Below are 19519 nucleotides of genomic sequence, written 5' to 3'. Positions count from 1 at the left end.
CCCTATCTGTCTCCTAGTGCAAATTTTTAGAACCCAACCTAGTTACTTGTAAATCCAACCTCACCATAACCTCTCATTACAAATGCATGCATCAAGCCCCTTTACTCTTTTATCTCTCAACTCTAACAGACAAGCTGCCTCTATTAACCTTCTCCTGGTTTAATTAATCATGGACACACACACACACACACACACACACACACACACACACATACAACCTTCTTTGCAGAATACCACCATATTCCCAAAATATTAAAATAATAATATCCATCTTCACAGTAACAGAGAGTTGATTAGGATAATGCAGTTGATGTGGTGTACATGGACTTCCAAAATACATTTGATGAAATGCCACACAACGGGCTTGTCGGCAAAGTTAGAGGTCATGGAATAAAAGGGACAGTAGCACCAAGGATACAAAATTGGTTGAGTGACAGAAAATTGGTTGAGCAACCAGTCATCAATTGATGACCGGTTGCTTTTTGGGCTGGAGCAAGGTGTGTAATGGAGTGCCCAGAGGTCAGTGTTAGGAGCCCTGCTTTTCTTGATTATATATTCTTGACCTAGACCTGGGTGTACAGGACACTGTTTCAAAATTTGCTGATGATGCAAAACTTGGAAGTATTATGAACTGTGAGGAGGATGGTGCTAAACTTTAGAGGGACATAGACAGGCTAGTGGAGTGGGCGGACATGTGGCAGCTGAAAATTAACACAGAGAAGTGTAAAATTATTCATTTTGGTAGGAAGAATGAGGAAAGGCAATGTAAAAGAAAGGGTACAATTCTAAGGGGGATGTAGGAACAAAGGCGCCTGGGGCTATATGTGCATAAGTCACTGCAGGTGGCAGGAAGGTTGAAAAAGAGCTAAGCATCTAGGATCCTGGGCTTTATCAATAGGGGCATAAAATGCAAAAGCTAGAGGTTATGATGAACATATGCAAAACACTGGAATATTCTGTCCAGTTCTGGACACCACACTTTAGGAAGGATATGAGGTCATGAAAAAGATTCACATGAATCGTTCCAGGGATGAGAAACTTCTGTTATGTGGATAGATTGGCGAGGATTGCGCTGTTCACCTGGGAGAAGAGAAGATTAAGAGGAGATTTTATAAAGTCATGAGGGGTCTGGAGTGGATAGGGGAGAAAATGCTTCAGCTGAGGGAAGGATTGAGAACCAGAGGGCACAGATTTAAGGTGATTAGTAAAAGAAGCAAGGGTGACATGAGGAAAGACATTTTATGGGTGGTTTGTATCCAAATTTACTGCCTGAAAGTGTGGTGGAAGCAGATTGAATTGAGGCCTTCAAAAGAGAATTAGATAATTATCTAAAAAGAAAAGAAACACATTTACGGAACTACAGGGAAAAGGCAGGGAAGTGGGTCCATTTGGGTTATTCTTGCAAAGAGCCGACATGAGCATGACATGTTGAATGACTGTTTTCTGTGCTGTAATCATCTTATGATTTTAATACTGGGCGAGGTCTCGTTTATTGTGCATTCCTAGCTGTTCCTAGTAGTTATTATCTTAGTTTGGCTTTGGAGTCAACCACCTGGTGTGGTGCTAGAGTCAGGTTCTCATCTTTCAAGTGGTACCAGCTCATAAATGGCCAAATTCAGTTCCAGGGCTTGCTTATGGTGGGGTATAAATCCCCGATCTCTGGGTCGCCATAACTGAAAATCGCTACGGTAGAATTTCTGGTCAAATCAGCCACTTACTGGATGATACTATTGGGATTCGCATGTATTCAATATGCCTTTAGCACTTAAATTCCTGTAAAGGCTTATACTGTGCTTCAGGTAACTGACCAAGTATACTGGTGCCCTTATTGTTCATGTTTTTTTGTTACAGTAAGAGTCTGGTCTGGTTTCTCTTTCAATTCAATAATATCAATACATTTGCTTCAGGTGGATATCCCGTTGAATACATTTCCTTTATGTTTAATATTTCCATCGTAGATCGGAGGATCATGAGTTTCTCTGGGGGAACAAAACGTTGTACCGTGTTATACTAAAGTTACACTTTCAGTGTTGTATTTAACGTGACCCCCCCCCACCCCCCGCCCCCCCCACCGATGTGTTTTGGGCGGGGGGAGGGCCATGTAAAATAGGACGAGTGCCCACCCCACCAACTTGCCACCCGCCCCACCCAAGCTCACCCCCATAATATGGGTGGTGGGCGGATGCCAAAATTGGGAGCCCACCCACCATATTCAAATAAACAATTAAGGGTCAATTAGGCTTGTTACCTAGCTAATTGACACCTAATAATACGCTGCCCACGCTATAAAACGTTTGGCGTGGGCAGCCAGGTGGGAGCAGAAGCCCAATTTTAAAAAAAAAAGTTTTGTTTACTAAGTTCTTCAAAGGGCAGGAAGGAAGGGGGAGGGTGGCGGGTTTGGCGGTTTGCTCTTATTGGGCTGCCCTTTGCCGATCATGAGGCAGCCCCACCCAATGAGTGAGGGGCTCTCCCCCTTTCCTTCCTACCCACCGACAGCCTTGCACCCACCCCCTCCCCGCCCCCTCCTCCCTGACCTGCCCAAACCCTCCCTGCCCGAGTCACCGGACTTACCTGCTCCGGGGGTCCACGGGCCTTCTTTCTTCCTTCTCCCTCGCAATCTCGGCAGCGGCCACGAACACGCTCTTGGCGCTGCCGGGACTGATGGAGCTGTCGGCCAGTCGGAAAGGCTGGCGACTCCAGAGGGCGGTCCCTGCTCCCCAGTGAGGGACAGAAGTCCCACTTGGCCCTCGGTTTATCCGCCGCACAGTGCTTTATGGCTGAGTCAGTCTCCAGGCCGACATTGCTTCCACGGGGGTGTGGGGGGTGGGGGGGAGATGGGCAGGCAGGTGGGGGTGGCAAGCCAAATTCTTGGGCCAGAGAAATAAACGTTTATGGAGAGTTTTGTGCAAATAGCGTCGTTGACCTTCCCTCAGAAAAGGCATTCGCTGGTCAACCACAGACCTACCAGCCGAGAGGTGGTGCTATTGGGGTCGGGCACAAAACAGCAACACACCCTGGAACATTGTCCTGGGTTTCTAAATTCCACTCTCTCAGATTCTAGCAGGATGAAGGAGCAGTCAGTCTGAAACCTGCTGGCCTGGCATTTGGCTTCAGTCACCACTGGTCACGATTAACAAGTATTTATACATGTCGCTCGCAGATTTATTATATATTTTTCAAATATTTATGTCTTATACATTTGCCAGTTCCTGACATATAAACTATAGGTGAAATGTATCAAATGGATAACAACATGTTGAAGCTGTATTCAGCCCAAAGTGCCCTATGTTGTAAGAATAGATTGGCACCTGAAGGTAAGTTTAGCAATCTTTGGGAAGTAATAACTTGGGCAGTTTGAATATTATCACCTACAATCTGGCAGTGCTTACAATATTGTCAAATTACAATGAGAAATTTCAATCGCTGACACCTAAATCTAACATTTCTTCAGTTGTAAGTTTCAATTATTGCTCTGGGTGTCGACGGGGAAGTAAAATTATCCAGATTGCCGGGACCTTAATGGATCCCCCTCGTTGTCACTAATAGCCTCACACAGCTAGTTCAACAAGACAAAGCGTCTAATTTCAGTACGGCTTGTGGTCCTCTGTTTTTTCAAGAGACCAATGCACACTTACCTGTTACATATGAACCTATAAATTAGGAGCAGGAGCCGGCCACTTGGCCCTTTATGTACTTTATTACATACACACTTGCACAATCAGTGCATGTGAACCATATAGGTATGACAAGTCTTGCAAGTAGTCGAATAGAGTTCATATATTAATATGGTACTTGACCTAAAACCCTTACTCTCTCCCACCCAAATTATTTCCCAAGGTACCCGCCCCCCCACCCAATTACCACCCCCCACCCCCCATCTTCACTTCCTTGAGTTTAAGGAACACAGGTTTGAATGTTTATGGCGCACATTCGAGACCAGCTCACCTCTGCCAAAACTGCTCACCACATCAGCATCATCTTCAAATATAAATATAACGTGCAGTTTCTTTTCTCCCCCACCTACATCTCCTTAAACTCTTGCCTCCACCGTCCCCTCTAAGCACAGTGCAAGGAGCTTATGACCTTCCTGTTACTAAGATTGAGGCTATCTGCTCTCTCTGCCACACCCTTCCTTCCCTACTTAGCTCTGCATCAGTCTCTAGTCTCTTCCTTATCTCCTGTCACGTTAGTCCCAAGCTGATCATGAACAGAGATGCTCCCCTGCTCCCTCGACTCTATTCCCACTAAACAGCCAACCAACTTTCCTTCCTGGCCTGTATACAGCTCCCTCTCCTCAGGTACTGCTCCTTCCTCTTTCAAATCTGATGCAATTACCCCTCCATCCCCCTTATGAAACTCACAAGCGATACCCTATACGACAGTGAGTATGGTGCACTGTCTCCTCATTTTCTTCACTTGTCTGGAGTCTTTGATATAATTAACAATCCTTATCCACCTTCTCTCTTACATTGTCCAGATAAATTAATCTAATTCCACTCTTACCTATTGAATCATTGAGAATCTCCTGGGATAGATACTTTTCCCATTCCCACACCATTACCTCTGGTTGTCCCTGAAGAATCTACCCTGGATGCCCTCCTATTTCTCATCTACATGCTGCCCCTCAGTGACATCGTCCCAAAGCACAGTGTTAGTTTTCTCTTTTGTTCCCTTATTCTTTCATGGGAGGTGGGCAAGGTCACCATTTGTTGCCCACCCTTAATTGCCCTTGAGCTGACCTTGCTAGGTCATTTCGGAGGGCAGTTAAGAGTCAACCACATTGCTGTACACCTGGGGTCACATGTAGGCCAAACCAGGTAAGGACAGCAGATTTCCTTCCCTAAAGGACATTAGTGAACCAGATGGGTTTTTACAACAATTGACAATAGTTTCACGGTCACCATTATTGAATCTAGCTTTTGTCTCCAGATTTATTACAAACATATGAACAAGGAGCAGGAGTAGGCCATTCAGCCCCTTGAGCCTACTCCATCATTTAATAAGATCATGGCTGATCTGATAGTAACCTGAAATCTGCATCCCACCTGCCCCCGATAACCTATCACCCTCTCGCTTACCAAGAATCTATCCATCTCTACCTTAAAAATATTCAAAGACTCTGCTTCCACTGCCTTTTCAGGAAGAGAGTTCCAAAAACCCATGACCCTCTGAATGAAAAAAAATTCACCTCATCTCTGTTTTAAATGAGCAACTCCTTAATTTTTAAACAGTGACCCCTGGTTCTAGATTCTCCCACAAGAGGGGGCATTCTCTCCACATCCACCCTGTCGAGACCCTTCAGGGTCTTATATGCTTCAATCAAGTTGTTAACTGAACAAAACTCAAATTTCATCAGCTGCATTTGAACCCATGCCCCCAGCATATTAGCCTAAACCATTGGATCGCTAATCCAATTACATTATCACAAGCTACCATCTCCCCCTAATGTATACTGACAACACTAAGTGATATCTCACCTCCACCTCTCTTGATTCCCTTACTGTTGCAAAGTTATGAGATCTCTTGTCCAAATTCAGTACTAAATAAGCAGAAATTTCCTCCAGTTAAATATTGGTAAGACTGAAGCCATTTGCTTTTCTTTACTCATTCACAGGATGTGGAAATATATCGCTGTTCCTTCATTGTTGCTGGGTCAAAATCCTGGAACTCCTTTCCTAACAGCACTGTGGGTGTACCTACACCACAGGGACTGCAGCGGTTCAAGAAGGCAGCTCACCCCAACTTCTCAAGGGCAATTAGGGATGGGCAATAAATGCTGGCCTAGCCAGTGATGCCCTTATCCCATAAACGTATGAGAAAATATATATCTGCAAGTTTAAGGTTATCCAAAACTCTGCTGTCTGTGTCCTAAGTCGCTCCAAATCCCATTCGCTTATCGCTCCTGTGCTCACTGGCCTACATTGACTCCTGATCAAAAGGCACCTCAGATTTAAAATTATCATCCTTGTTTTTAAGACCCTTTGTAGCCTCTCCACTCGCTTTCTCTGTAACCTCCTCCAGCCCCATTAGGTGTTTGAGTGTATCTAATTCTGGTCACTGAAGCAAGCCCAGTTTTAATTACTCCAGCATTAAGGACCAAGCCTTCAGCTGCCTAGCTTGAGGCTCTGAGATTCCCACCTTAAACCCCTCTGACTCTTAACCTCTCTTTCTCCCTTTAAGACACTCCTTTGAATTTACTGCTTTGATCAAGCTTTTAGTAATCTGCTCATACCTCCTTCTGTGGATTGGTGTCAAAATTCACTTCAAAATGCTCCTGTGAAAGGCCTTGGGACATGTTATTGTGTTAACGGCACTATATAAATACAGGTTGGTGTTGTTGTTAGGCATGGTGTTATTTGTCCATTATATATTTAATGATATTTAATTGTATTCGATGGTAACTAGGGTTTTACTTATGCTGCTATAAAGGGGAACAGATTGAAACTTTAGTTGCTGGGTTAGAAGGTGCCTTGTAATGTATATCTCTGTAAATAAATATTTTGTAAAGGTTTGTAAAGATTAGCTTCAGTTCTATCCTTCACCATCTGGTTTTCCAAAGTATAACATTATCCTCTCTTTGCTGTATCATTTCTGATATCAGCACAATGTGAGTGTCAGGGAACTTTTTTTATTGTTAATTGCCTTCCAAAACTTTTGAAAAAGGAATCGAGATTGTTTCCTTTCGAGGATGAGACCCACAAAACTAAGCAGAGGGCACGGTTCACTACACACCAGAAATATGCAGAGCCCAAGGGGGAAGGAGTTTACAGCCAAATTCTAACCCAGCGAACATTTCGCAATCAGTTTCAGAGAAAATTACCCGAGTTTCTCAAAACAGGAATTTGAGTGGGAACATTAATCTGTCCATCTTCAATGAAACAGTGTTGGGAGCTTTGCTTCAATTGTACAAGTAAACAAGTAGTAATAAATTGCTTCAATATCATACCTTTAACAAAGTAAGTGGCACTTCAGAGGTGTGTGCCATTTTATGTGGGCGGGCCAATTAAGGCCCCCCCCAGCGTGACCCGGGCCTGGAAGCGCTGACCCCTCCCTGTGTGGGTGGGGAGGGGATTCCCTGAGCTGGGGGCCTGCGCGGGCGTGAAGGAGCGCAGAAATCTCCCCGAGGCACCTCTGTGCCTCAGGGGAGATTAGTTTAATTTTCAAAAATTGAAATAACGAAAGGGAAAAAAAAATTAGGACCTGTCCCCTCATCTGACAGTTGTCACATGTCAGTGAAAATTAATGGAAAACTTTATTTAATTTATAAACCTTTCATGAAGCCTCATTCCGCCCTTGGATGAGGTTCCGTGAAAAATGCAAAGCCCGCCTGGGCTCTTTGCCTGCCCCTCGGACAACCTGAAGGTTGGACAGGCCGCTCGGTTTATTACTTTAATTGATTTTTAAATGGCCTTAATAGGCCTTTGATGGGTCGGCGGGCGCACAGCTGAGTTGGCAGCCGCCTTCCGAACTGAAAATCTAAATGACGTGAGGTGATGGCTGGACACCCACCTGACGTCACCGCGCGTCATTTTACACCTCAGCGAGCAGGCCCCGCACCCACCCGCCGAGCCGAAGGCCATAAAGATTTCATAGGACAGGTGACCTATGAGGTTAACTGTGTGGTTTTCACCTGGCATATTAAAGAGAGGAGAGAGTGAGAGAGAGGTTGAGTGGAGGAGAGGTTTAGGGAGGGAATTCCGGAGCTGAAGAGCTAGGGAGGGGCTTGGCATGGAGGGATCAGAAAACCAAGATCAGAATCCTGTAAATTGAGTCAGTCCCTTTTAGGTCTTGGGTAAATGAGTTTGTTGGCCAACCGAACTCTAACTGCACGCCTTCCTATGTTCTCCTCACTTGCTGTTTGCAATCAATAATCGGAGAGACTGATGTAAGAATAAACAGTGATGGTTTATTGAGACACAGGGCAGAGCACCTGATCATACATGCTCACTCAAAAACCTCCAGAACTAGGCTTACAGTTCCCAGTTGCCCGTGCTGTACAGTGATTTGTCGGTGCTGTCACATGATCAGCAGACTTGCATTCTCTTAATGGGACAGGGTACCTCACTTTACTACACTGCCACATTGGGATCCAATGTATAAGTAAGCACAGAATGAGTGATGAAGGAATCCCAAGAATTAAGTTTTGATATAAAATATTAATCACTCGACTCAATATCCTGAGAGGCACCAACCCCAGATGATGTAACCACCCATATTCAGGACCCCTTCTCATCCTTAACTAAATCCAGAACCTAGGGACAAACAAGCTGTCTTTGTAACTCAGTCTTCATTGCTCCTGCTGTCAGCAGCCTGATGTAACGATATGTTGCTCTGGCAGGCACCCCATGGTCAGGATGCAGAGTGTGGTGACTTCATAAAATAAGTTTGTTAGTATGCCTAAATATACAATGGTTTCTATTTGAATGCGCCTTTATAATACAATGGATTTACAAGAGTCACACATGAATGTGTACCCTGTGTGTAAGCAGAAGGAGAAAGAACTGAACACGGGTTCGAGAATACCCCTTCCTCAGGGCAACTGCTGTCCTCTCTGCCTCCAGGATTAGCCTGCGCAGTCACCCGAGGACACACAAGAATCATGAAATGTGGCAGACGCCACCCTTGTTTCGAGGGAACTGTCAATGGCGACAGCAACAACTTGTTTGTATGAAAGCTCAGTAAAGAGTGTGGTGGGTCAGGGAGTCTGAGTTGCTGTGGCAACCTGCATGTTGTAGCCTGGAACTATGGACAGTGATGGTAGAGGCTCCAACTTTCTTTCCATCACATGGCTGAACAGGAGTCTTTCTGACTCTTACCTCCTGCCACTGGCGTGTGTTGGAAGGATTTACTAGATCAACACTCAACCTGTTTGGCTGTGTTATGAATGCAACTTCCTTTTAAATCAAGTCCCGGGGTGTGACTCAAACCCGGAGGGTGCGGGTCAATTCACACTGTGTGGGGCCCCTCATAACATTTTTATACAGATGAAATCTGGTTATAAGACCATAAGACCATAAGACATAGGAGCAGAAATTAGGCCATTTGGCCCATCGAGTCTGCTCCGCCATTCAATCATGGCTGATAAGTTTCTCAACCCCCATTCTCCCACCTTCTCCCCGTAACCTTTGATCCCCTTACCAATCAAGAACCTATCTATCTCAGTCCTAAATACACTCAATGACCTGGCCTCCACAGCCTTCTGTGGCAATGAATTCCATAGATTCACCACTCTCTGGCTAAAGAATAATGAGCATCAAGGGCAGCTTCTGCCTGCGGGTTAAATATCGATAGCGCCCAGACGTGTAATTACAATGTAGTTATATTAGATTGTACTTCTAATGTATAATTTGCTGGATCATATATTTCTTCTTCAGTGGAACTAGCATCGGAAGTATTGGCTATTTTATCAAGCTGTGTACATTTTGCCTTTAATATCCTCTTCCTGGTGGTACATTCGCTGGAGTATTTATTAATTCAGCATTTTCCTCACTAGCCGAAACACATTTAAAAACCAAGAACTTTTCCAGCAAACCTTTCAGGCTCTTATCCATTTCCTCCCTCTTCTTCTTTATCTGCCATTCCACCACACCTGAGTTATATTTCCTCCATTTGTCTCTGCTTCTACTAGTGCTAGCCGTTGTATCCTAAGTAACAATAGGGCCGCTCCTTTACGTTAATTAAATGGGCGCCTTCAAACTGGACCAGAAACGAAGGGTCACACACATTCAAAGGTCACCCCCACGGCGGCTTCCATCTCCATCCCCACGTTGAGTGCGATTCTGTGAAAAGCAAAAGACTTCACGTCCCAGGTACCTATGGTCTCACTGTGCTTGGCGGATTTTTAAAAAATGTAAGTACACGTTTGCAATACACGCACACCCTGACGGGCATGTGCAAAGTATTACATCTGGCACCGTGATGTTGAAGTGCGGGGCCCCCCAAAGTGCGGGTCCCAGGGTGGTCACCCCAATTCACCGTGCCTGAGGGATGGCTCTGCCTGGAGTTTCTGGCTTAAAGGCAAAGATACTTCCAAAAGCTCCACAAGACCTCATAAATTGTAAATTCCTGAAAACCTAATAAAATGGATAATTCCCCACGGCAATGCCTTGACCAATCAGAGTCGACCTGTCTGGTTTAAATTTAAACATAAGCTTGGCAGTTAACTGTTTCCTGGTGCAGTCTCCACGGCAACACCTCTACCAATCAGAGTACACTTGCCAACCAATTAGCACCCTCTCCTTGTGCAGTATACATTTTTGTTCCCTTTGAGATTTGGTATTCTTCTGAATCTGTCCTGATGAGTGCAAGATGAACAGCTTTGACAGAATGTCTCCTTTTGCAGCAACACTCAAATTTTGTACTGCCACAGCGACTATTGCTAAAATGAAAGTTGATTAAGAACGCTGACAGCAGCACTTTGCATTGAGGTAAGACTAAACATACTCAAGAATAAAAATTGCAATAATCTGAGCTGTGTTAGTGATTGTAAACCGTTTGTCTGCTTGGCCTATCCTGTCAGCAGCATTGCCCCGTTTAATCGCTGCCTTGTGCCTCACTATGACGAACTGATTATTCCACCTCAGCAGAGACTGATGTGGGAGCAAAGATGCTCGGCTATGTCCTCTAAAACCTTACAAGGATTATAACTCCCTCTCAGGCATCTTTGCGGAGGAAGTGCCCTCTGTTCCCAAATGTATTGGAGCTCTGTGATAGGCTTTGAATTTTAGGGGGGGCAGTATTGACTGTTACAAATTTGTGATTCCGACCTTGATTGCCGTTTCTGTAACATTTCAGGGCGAGCCATTTAATTTGTAACCATTTTATTTCACAAAGCGGGAGAGGAACCATAGTGTAATCAAGACATAAAGTTGTAGACACCATACAGAGATAAAGGGACAATGCAGGAGTGCATGGCACCCTATCACATCTCTCAGAAATACCTCAAAGCACTGCAACACCATGGGCTTCTTTGAATTTTGGCTCTTCTCCCTGATACTTGCTCTCTGAACTGTTCATTATTTAAGTCTCCATTTGTAAAGGTCTCTTAAAAGGCAGCTTCATTTTGTGTGTCATCTCTCCTAGCTCACAGCTGTTCAGCAGTCACAGAACCAGGCAATGGTTTGGTGCACAAGGAGGTCATTTGGCCATCGTGCTTATGCCAGATTTTTTGCCCTCTGCCCCTGGTCTTTTCCCTGGCCCTGAAAACTTTGCCCTTTCAATTTCCTTTTAAATGTTTGTTTCTGTGGGATCTGCTTCTAGCTGCCCTCTCAGGCAGTAGATCCCAGAGCATCACACCTGTATCCCTGCGTATATGGGGCAGAATTTTATGGCCCCATTTCAGTGGGGACGGGGACGTTATAAGTGCCATTGATGACAGCAGGAATGTAAAATCCCACTGCCGTAAAATTCTGCCCATTGTTTTTCTTCCTGTCACCTCTGGTTCTCAAAAGGGGTAATTATTATGTTAAAGTACATACACCCCTGCTCCCTGCACCCGGACCCACCTCCCCACTGGAAAATCAAAAATACCCTGCTTAGCACTTCACTTGCCACTTCACAGAATAAATTGCCTCCAGTTTAAACCTTGCATCTGATTGACAGTACACAGGATCGAATAGCAAAGATATGTGAATGGGCACTGGGGATCTCATTTGTACTGATGCAATTAAATGATAGAGAAAGCAGGCCTGGCTTTACAGTTCCTGTTCTAAAACAGTCGGCTCTCTTTTCATTGTAGTTGCAATTATCTGCAGAATTCCAGAAAAGACCCTTCAATAAGGGGAAGCGAATTGATAAAGCAAAAATTGGGCTGGATTTTCATTTACAAGATGCGTAGCCTCAGGAGAAAGTGCTTGGGAAGATGGGATTTTCACTTTGTGCAATTGACAGAAGAGATCAGAGAGCCAGAGCTGTTAACCAATCAATATATTCCTTGGGACTCAGCTGTTTCAACAGTCTAATGGATGTCTGGGCTCTCAGCCAAGCCTTATTATGCATTCCTGGCCATGAGGTGGCATTAGGGCAATGGGTAAGAGCTTTTGAATTCTTTTAAAAGGTTCCCTCTTCCAGATTATGGTTCACAACACCTCTGAGGTGCCGTTAACAATGACTTTTCCATGAAAATCGCAGAGGACTAGGACATGCTCGCAATGGAGCTGGCCAGGTCAGGAATGCAGGGTGTAGGCTCGGGACCCAAACCAGCCAACACCTTTCAAAAGCACTGTTAAAAATCAGAGACTCCAGGAGCTGGTCGGGGGTCCCAGAATCAGGTCACGGTCGCCTTTTTCATGCCTCCATGGAGTCACCCCGGCTCCATGAAAATTAAGTCCATCGTTATGAATGTGAGACTCTATAAGAAGGTTATTTTTAAACTCCCTTCTTTTAATCTAATGCAAAACAAAATGTTCTGGAATGTGGGGATGGTGGTCATATTGAACTCTGCCCAGAGACAGGCCCGTGTGATTTGGTTGTCATGGGAACAGAAGCCCAGGTCGAAACTCATAGGGCTGAATTATAGGGAGCACCATTGTCCCTGCCCTTCTGGCTGAAACGTCGGTACTGGAGAGCCCATCTAAAGGATAATCAGCTGGCCTGCAGTTAGTTAATAACAAATAGGCTGTTGGTAGACTGGAGGTGGAATTTCTGCTCCCTATGGAACCTCTCATCCTAGGGACCAAGCTAATGAACCTTTGCTGTTCCAACTGCAGGACAACTCTATCCTTGCTTAGATACGGAGACCAAAAACTACACACAGCATTCAAGGCATGGTCGCATCAAACTCTGTACAATTATAGTAAGATTGCCTTGTTCCTGTACTCCAATCCCCTTGCAATAAAAGCCAATATGCCATTTGCCTTCCTAATTGCTTCCTGTATCTGCACATCAACTTCCTGTACTCCTTGTAAGATGCTATACACCCAAGACTCTCTGATCATCAAAATTTAAAACTGAAATTAATAGATTTTTGCTGGGCAAGGATATTCATAGATGTGGAATGAAGGTGCATAGATGGAGTTAAGATACGGGTCAGCTATGATCTATGGTGAAACAGGCTGGAGGGGCTGAGTGGTCTCCTCCTGATCTTATGTTCATGGTCAGCTGCAGGGAGTAAGTTCAGTATACTCAGAGGTTAGAACGAAGATTCTTAACATTTACATTGTCAGTCCCACGAGATCGTATTGAGGTTGAGCCAGGAATTTTGTGCAGTTTGTATTATTCTGCACATGACACCACAAACCTGGTTGTGTACGAGGAGCATTAAACAATTCTCCTGGAACACGCAGTAACTTAGGAATTTTTTGTTGATTCTAATTGGGAAACTTATCAGATGATCATGGGGGTGACCAGACAGATGGAGATTTTCACTGTCATATCGAATAAAAAGATGGAAAGCGCTGGGAACTGTGATCATAGTAATTAACCCCACCTTGGAAGTATACTAAACAAATCGTTGTAAGTCCATAACAAATGCAGAATTCAGAGAATGGGGCCAGGAAGCAATCCTTCATTCATGCCCTCCATTTTTCATGCCTCTACTGAAGATTTGTTTTTGAGATGAGGTTCAGTGTGTTTATCATCCAAATGTCCATAATTCATGTATTATTCTAACCTTTGTTCAAGTGATGATTTCCTCCTGAATTTGAGGGGGAAATTAAACCAGTAAAATTTCTTCTGAACAATCATTGGATCTATGGGTGTATTAATTATGATTTTATTTAGTGTGCAATGTACCTTTAAGAATAATATTTGTTAAGAAAGATCACATGATCTGTAGTAACCAATAGGAGAGTAGTGTGGGCTATCTCTAGTCAGTATAGAGATAGAGTTGGAGTTGGAAGCGCACATGTAGTTGCTGCTGAACATGGTGTAAATAAACTTAATGTTTTCACTTAGATAGTTGTCTGCAGATCAATTCTATTACTAATAGTACAAGTCAGTAACCTTATAACAGTGGGTGAACGTTAATCCATCTGTGATGTCAGCACAGATAATGCATGATGTATGTAGCATGTTAATCATGTCAGAGGGTGATGTATGTGATGTGTTAATCACATCCAAGGATGGTGTATGTAGCGTGTTAATCACATCAGAGGGTGATGTATGTAGCGTGTTAATCACATCGGAGGTTGCTGTATGTAGTGTGTTAATCACATTGGAGGATTGTGTATGTAATGTGTTAATCACATCGGAGGTTGCTGTACGTAGTGCGTTAATCACATTGGAAGTTGCTGGATGTAGTGTGTTAATCACATCGGAGGATCGTGTATGTAATGTGTAAATCACATCGGAGGTTGCTGTATGTAGTGTGTTAATCACATCGGAGGATGGTGTATGTAGTGTGTTAATCACATCGGAGGATGCTGTATGTAGTGTGTTAATCACATCGGAGGGTGATGTATGTAGTGTGTTAATCACCTCAGAGGATGGTGTATGTAGTCTGTTAATCACATCGGAGGTTGCTGTATGTAGTGTGTTAATCACATCGGAGGTTGCTGTATGTAGCGTGTTAATCACCTCAGAGGATGGTGTATGTAGTCTGTTAATCACATCGGAGGTTGCTGTATGTAGTGTGTTAATCACATCGGAGGATGGTGTATGTAGTGTGTTAATCACATCGGAGGTTGCTGTATGTAGTGTGTTAATCACATCAGAGGTTGCTGTATGTAGTGTGTTAATCACATCGGAGGTTGCTGTATGTAGTGTGTTAATCACATCAGAAGATGGTGTATGTCGTGTGTTCATTTCATCGGAGGTTGCTGTATGTAGCATGTTAATCACATCGGAGGATGGTGTATGTAGTGTGTTAATCACATCGGAGGATAGTGTATGTAATGTGTTAATCACATCGGAGGGTGATGTATGTAGTGTGTTAATTGCATCGGAGGATGGTGTATGTCGTGTGTTAATTGCATCGGAGGATGGTGTATGTAGCGTGTTAATCACATCGGAGGTTGCTGTATGTAGCATGTTAATCACATCGGAGGATGGTGTATGTAGTGTGTTAATCACATCGGAGGTTGCTGTATGTAGTGTGTTAATCACATCAGAAGATGGTGTATGTAGTGTGTTAATCACATCGGAGGTTGCTGTATGTAGTGTGTTAATCACATTGGAGGAATTGGAGGATGGTGTATGTAGCGTGTTAATCACATCGGAGGTTGTTGTATGTAGTGTGTTAATCACATCAGAGGAGGATGGATATAGCGTGTTAATCACATTGGAGGGTGATGTATGTAGTGTGTTAATCACATCGGAGGTTGGTGTATGTAGTGTGTTAATTGCATCAGAGGTTGCTGTATGTAGTGTGTTAATCACATCGGAGGGTGGTGTATGTAGCATGTTAATCACATCGGAGGGTGATTATGTAGCGTGTTAATCACATCGGAGTGTGATGTATGTAGTGTGTTAATCACATCGGAGGGTGATGTATGTAGTGTGTTAATCACATCGGAGGATGGTGTATGTAGTGTGTTAATCACATCAGAGGTTGCTGTATGTAGTGTGTTAATCACATCGGAGGTTGCTGTATGTAGTGTGTTAATCACATCGGAGGTTGCTGTATGTAGTGTGTTAATCACATCAGAGGTTGCTGTATGTAGTGTGTTAATCACATCAGAAGATGGTGTATGTAGTGTGTTAATCACATCGGAGGTTGCTGTATGTAGTGTGTTAATCACATTGGAGGAATTGGAGGATGGTGTATGTAGCGTGTTAATCACATCGGAGGTTGTTGTATGTAGTGTGTTATTCACATCAGCGGAGGATGGATATAGCGTGTTAATCACATTGGAGGGTGATGTATGTAGTGTGTTAATCACATCGGAGGTTGGTGTATGTAGTGTGTTAATTGCATCGGAGGTTGCTGTATGTAGTGTGTTAATCACATCGGAGGGTGGTGTATGTAGCGTGTTAATCACATCGGAGGGTGATTATGTAGCGTGTTAATCACATCGGAGTGTGATGTATGTAGTGTGTTAATCACATTGGAGGGTGATGTATGTAGTGTGTTAATCACATCAGAGGATGGTGTATGTAGTGTGTTAATCACATCAGAGGTTGCTGTATGTAGTGTGTTAATCACATCGGAGGTTGCTGTATGTAGTGTGTTAATCACATCGGAGGTTGCTGTATGTAGTGTGTTAATCACATCAGAGGTTGCTATATGTAGTGTGTTAATCACATCGGAGGTTGCTGTATGTAGTGTGTTAATCACATCGGAGGGTGATGGATATAGTGTGTTAATCATGTCGGAGGAGGATAGATATAGTGTTTTAATCATGTCGGAGGGTTTTGTACGTAGCATGTTAATCACGTCGGAGGGGATGGATGTAGTGCGTTAATCACAGCAGAGGGCGATATATGTAGCATGTTAATTACATCAGAGGGTGATGTATGTAGCGTGTTTATCACAGCGGAGGGCATTAAGAATGAACCATGTTGTTATCAAAAGTTGATTCATGTGAAATAGTATTAATGTTGATAGTGGGGGATTCAGCAATAATAATGCCATTCCCAGCCTCTGGCCTGCTCTTGTAGCTGTTCCGGTTAAGTTTCTGGTCAATGGTGACTCCCAAAATATTGATGGTGATGGATTCAGTGAAGGTAATGCCATTGAATGTCAAGGGGAGATGGTTAGATTGCCTCTTGTTGGGCATGATCATTGTCTGAAACTTGTTTGGTGTGAACGTTACTTGCCAGCGATCAGCTCAAGCCTGAATGACATATTATAACCATTGTACTGTCACTTCCTTTCAGGACGCTGGATGACTGGATTAAGCAGACGGAAGGAAGATTTTACCTGTTGTCCTACAGCTGAGGTTTACAGCAGGAGGCAGTAGTTGTTGTGGGTAAGTACAGGACTACATATTAACATTACAAACCTTCAATTGGGGATTGATGTTCTCCTTCCTCCTTTTCTGATGAATCAGTGCCAAGTATCATAAGACAGGTATCCCACCAACACACACAGATGCACATACACATGAACACATACAGACACACACACACACACACACTTTCTCTCACATACACACACACTCACACACTCTCACATACACACACACTCACACACATACACACTCTCTTTCTCTCACATACACACACACAGACACTCTCACACACACACACACACACACACACACGCTCTTTCTCTCACATACACACACAGATGCACATACACAAAACCACATACAGACATACACACTTTCTCTCACATACATACACACACACACACACACACACACACACACACACACTCACATACACACACTCTCTTTCTCTCTCACACACACACACTTTCTCTCACATACACACATGGATGCACATACACATAACCACATACAGACACACACACACACTTTCTCTCTCACACACGCACACACACACACGCACACACACAAATACACACTCTTTCTCTCACACACACACTCTCACACATACACGCACACGTGCACACACACACTCTCACATATACACACACACACATGGATTGGCACATGCATCCACACGATCTCTCACCTACACATACACAAAACCATGCAAACAAACTTGAGTGCACAGACACAAACACACTCAGCTACACACATACACACAGAGACACACACACATGCACACACTTTCACACACACAAAACCAGATCCACGCACGTACAACCAGATATGCGGACGTACACACACACACACACACACACACACACACACACACACACACACACAGATAGACACAGACACACACTTTAATGCCCCTTTAATTTTTCTCTGGAGTTGTCTTGGAGATTTTTGCTTAATTTCAGGAATATTCAGGCCAATTCTGGAGGATTAACCACCACCACATCTTAAGGGCAGTTAGGGATGGGCAACAGATTCTGGCCTTGTCAGTGATGCCCACATCCCAGGCCAGGAATGAATATATAAAAAAAAAACCCTAGCTTCCCCCCTGTCCTGACTGCTGCAAGGACAAAACACAAAAAAATCAATATTTCCTGATATACTTTTACTAAATGGTCTCCTTGTTGCTGGTACTGAAATGGTTTGAGGTTAGATGTTTAATGAAGGGACTTCTCAATTAGCCCGATACTTAATTTATTCACTTCCTCTCCTCCTACAGACTTGAAACTGGAAGAGAAAATGGCAACCTGTTACTATAATGAAACAATGCTATTTTTCTACAATCTCAACGGCAACAAGAGTGGCTCTGAAGATAATATCTTTGAGAAAACCTATTATGTTGGCCTGGGCTTTGGTATCCTCTGCTGCCTGTTCATCTTCCTGTGTAACGCTATGATCATCATTGCAGTAGCACGAAACCGCAGATTCCATTTCCCTTTCTACTACCTGCTCGCCAATCTAGCAGCCGCTGACATTTTTGCCAGCTTGGCCTACGTCTTCCTGATGTTTCACACGGGCCACGTTTCGAGGACACTGACAGTGCACCAGTATTTTCTACGCGAGGCACTCTTAAACGTGAGCTTCTGCGCCTCGTTATACAGCTTACTGGTAATAGCGGTCGAGCGTTACTTCTCTGTCATGAAGATGAGGCTGCACAGCAACCTGTCGGAGCGCCGCGTCACTTGCCTCGTCCTGGCAATCTGGGGAACGGCTATTTTCATGGCTGCCATCCCCAACATGGGTTGGAATTGTATCTGTAACATCAGCACCTGTTCCTCACTGGCCCCCATTTACAGCAGGAGTTTCTTGATCTTCTGGGCTTTGTTCAACCTCTGCACATTTTTCATCATAGTAATGATGTATTTACGGATCTATATCTACGTGAGGAAGAAAACCTTGAACTTGATGTCACATACCACTGGCTCTATCAAACGCGGCAAGATGCCTATGAAGCTGATAAAGACCATTGTGACTGTTTTGGGTAGGTGATTGACTTATTCACTTATTAGAGTTATAGCACCTTACAATATGGAAAGAGGCCATTTGGCCCATCATGCCTGCGCTGGGTCTTTGAACATACAAGCAGAGGAAATGGGACCTGAAATGGGCGATGTGACCCTTTGAGTCTGCCCTACCATTCAACAAAACCCCAGCTGACCTTCTACCTCAACTCCACTCTCCTACACTGTCCCCATATCCCTTAATTCCCTTAGTATCCACCGACCTCTGTCCTGAATATACTCAACAACTGAGTATCCACAGCTCTCTGGCGTCAAGAATTCCAAAGATTCACAACCCTTTGAATAAAGAAGCTTCTCCTCATCTGAATTCTAAAAGGCAAATGCCTTATTTTGAGCCTGTGAGCCTGTGTTCTAGATTACGTAACCAGGGGAACATTTTCTCAGCATCTAGCCAGTTAAACTCCTTAACCGGTTCCAACTTGTTCACTAATATTTTTCAGGGAAGCTTCCTGTTGTCCTAATATGGGTAGGTTGCGGGGTGGTGGGGGGTGGGGGGGGAGGTGCAGCTCCAGTCAGCACCACACCAACCTGGTTGACTCTTGGTTGCCTTCTGAAGTTTCCACTCAAGTGTGTCAAACTTGGGGAATCTAGGGATGGGTAATGAATGCTGGC

General features: G+C 44.0%; 1 protein-coding gene across 3 annotated transcripts in view; it reads left to right on the top strand.

Moving 5' to 3' along the window:
- The window catches only part of LOC121288803 (lysophosphatidic acid receptor 3-like), an 88422-nt gene that overhangs the window by 24048 nt on the left and 44855 nt on the right, over positions 1–19519 (top strand). For all 3 annotated transcript variants that reach the window (XM_041207534.1, XM_041207536.1, XM_041207535.1), the window contains exons 2-3: positions 16756–16847; positions 18106–18867. In XM_041207534.1, the coding sequence (XP_041063468.1) occupies positions 18126–18867 (742 nt within the window). In that variant the 5' untranslated portion in view covers positions 16756–16847; positions 18106–18125. The remainder of the gene's footprint in view (positions 1–16755; positions 16848–18105; positions 18868–19519) is intronic.

The sequence above is a fragment of the Carcharodon carcharias genome, chromosome 16 (assembly GCF_017639515.1).
Source record: "Carcharodon carcharias isolate sCarCar2 chromosome 16, sCarCar2.pri, whole genome shotgun sequence".
In the NCBI taxonomy this organism is placed as follows: Eukaryota; Metazoa; Chordata; class Chondrichthyes; order Lamniformes; family Lamnidae; genus Carcharodon; species Carcharodon carcharias.
This window is presented reverse-complemented; position numbering and strand designations above follow the sequence as displayed.